At 52.9% G+C, this 1,627-nt stretch overlaps 1 protein-coding gene across 1 annotated transcript in view; it reads right to left on the bottom strand.

Moving 5' to 3' along the window:
* The window catches only part of ETH_00043205 (uncharacterized protein), a gene marked incomplete at both ends in the record, with an annotated part of 4,026 nt that overhangs the window by 148 nt on the left and 2,251 nt on the right, over positions 1–1,627 (bottom strand). The window contains 4 exons of the mRNA XM_013373935.1: positions 280–307; positions 496–800; positions 985–1,138; positions 1,403–1,625. Of these exons, the coding sequence (XP_013229389.1) occupies positions 280–307; positions 496–800; positions 985–1,138; positions 1,403–1,625 (710 nt within the window). The remainder of the gene's footprint in view (positions 1–279; positions 308–495; positions 801–984; positions 1,139–1,402; positions 1,626–1,627) is intronic.

Below are 1,627 nucleotides of genomic sequence, written 5' to 3' on the forward strand. Positions count from 1 at the left end.
AAACCCTAAACCCTAGGCCCGAGTCTGGAAGCGAGGCGCGAAGGAGCGCGAACGGGGGCTCGAGGGCTCGAGCCGGAGGACGTTGTGAAAAAGCCGCGCGTAGGGCTAGGGTTTAGGGTTTAGGGTTTAGGGTTTAGGGTTTAGGGTTTAGGGTTTGCCTGGTTTCTGCTGATGGCCTCGAAGAGCTCGTCTGTCTCCGGAGTTGCTGCCACCAAACCCTTGAGCGACAGCAGCAGCTGCAGCAAACCCTCATTTATTAATTCCAAAAGGCTGCAGTACCTCGAGCGCTCTTGCGCGAAAAACACGCCTGCAAACCCACAAACCCTAAACCCTAAACCCTAAACCCTAGACTCTGAATCCTGTGAGGGGGCTCGAGGTTGCTGCTCCGGAACGTTAGGGCCTGCTGCGGGGGTTTCTGGTTTAGAGTCTAGGGTTTGGGTTGACAGCGCCTAGGGTTTAGGGTTTAGGGTTTAGGGTTTGGGGTTTTTGCGTTACTTAGGGAGTCTTGGATTTGTTTGAATCGGTCTTTTTCCCGAGAGTCACTTTTTGCTGCATCTGCTGCAGCAATTGGCGACGGTGGTGCTGCTGCTGCGTCTGCTTCTGCTGCTGCTGCTCTTGCTGCTGCTCTTGCTGCTGCTGCATCTTCTGCTGCCTCCTTAGCAGCAACAACAGCACTTTGTAGGTCTATGGTTTGGGGGCCCCGCACCAACGAGAGGCAGCCGAGGAGCTGCTGCTGCAGCTGCTGCGCGCGCTGCAGCACGAGCTGCTCTGCTGCTGCTGCTGCTGCTGCTGCTGCATCTCTGCAGCAGGAGAGTAGACTCGCAGGACACAAACAACGCAGCACTAACCAAGCAGCGCAGCCGAAATAAAAAAGCAAAAACGGAGATAAACGCAAACCCTAAACTCTAAACCCTAAATCCTAAACCCTAAACCCCAAACCCTAAACCCTAAACCCTAAACCCTAAACCCTAAACCCTAGCTCACGTGGGCTGCATGGCCTGGAGGTGGCTGAGAAGTTCATTTCCTTTGTCTCTCTTCAGCAGCAAAGCAGCAGCAGGACAAAACCCTAGAAATGCATTTGTGTCTTTTATTTCCAAAGACAAACGCGCTATGCAAGTCTCCTCGTCCTCCTCAAACCCTAGGTGGCCAAACCCTAATGCGCACGCCCAGCCCCAAACCCTAAACCCTAAACCCCAAACCGCTGTGGGACCTGCTGTCTCACTGCTGAGGCCTCCTGAGCCCTCGATGAAACCCTAAGCCCCTAAACAAATCCTAAACTCGAAACCCCAAGCCCTAAACTCCAAACCCTAAACCCTAAGTGCCAAGCCCTCCTCCCTAAACCCTAAACCCTAAACCCCAAACCCTAAACCTTAAACCCTAAGCCCCAAACCCTAAGCCCTACCTCTCTCTGCGAGGTCTTCGGTGATGAACTGTTGGGCGAGGGTTCTGAGGGTTTTCTCGTCTTGAGGGTTTGTGATTCTTCCCCCGTAAGTAATTTCCGAAAGAAGTTTTTTTAAAGAATTAAAAAGAGAGGTTTGTGGGGCCGCAGCTGCGGTGTACATACACCTCAGCAGCTCCAAAGAAGCCTTCAAGTCCGAAACCGAAAAGTAGTAACTGCCGTTCCATC

Source organism: Eimeria tenella, genomic scaffold (genome assembly GCF_000499545.2).
Source record: "Eimeria tenella Houghton genomic scaffold, Eth_scaff1823, whole genome shotgun sequence".
In the NCBI taxonomy this organism is placed as follows: domain Eukaryota; phylum Apicomplexa; class Conoidasida; order Eucoccidiorida; family Eimeriidae; genus Eimeria; species Eimeria tenella.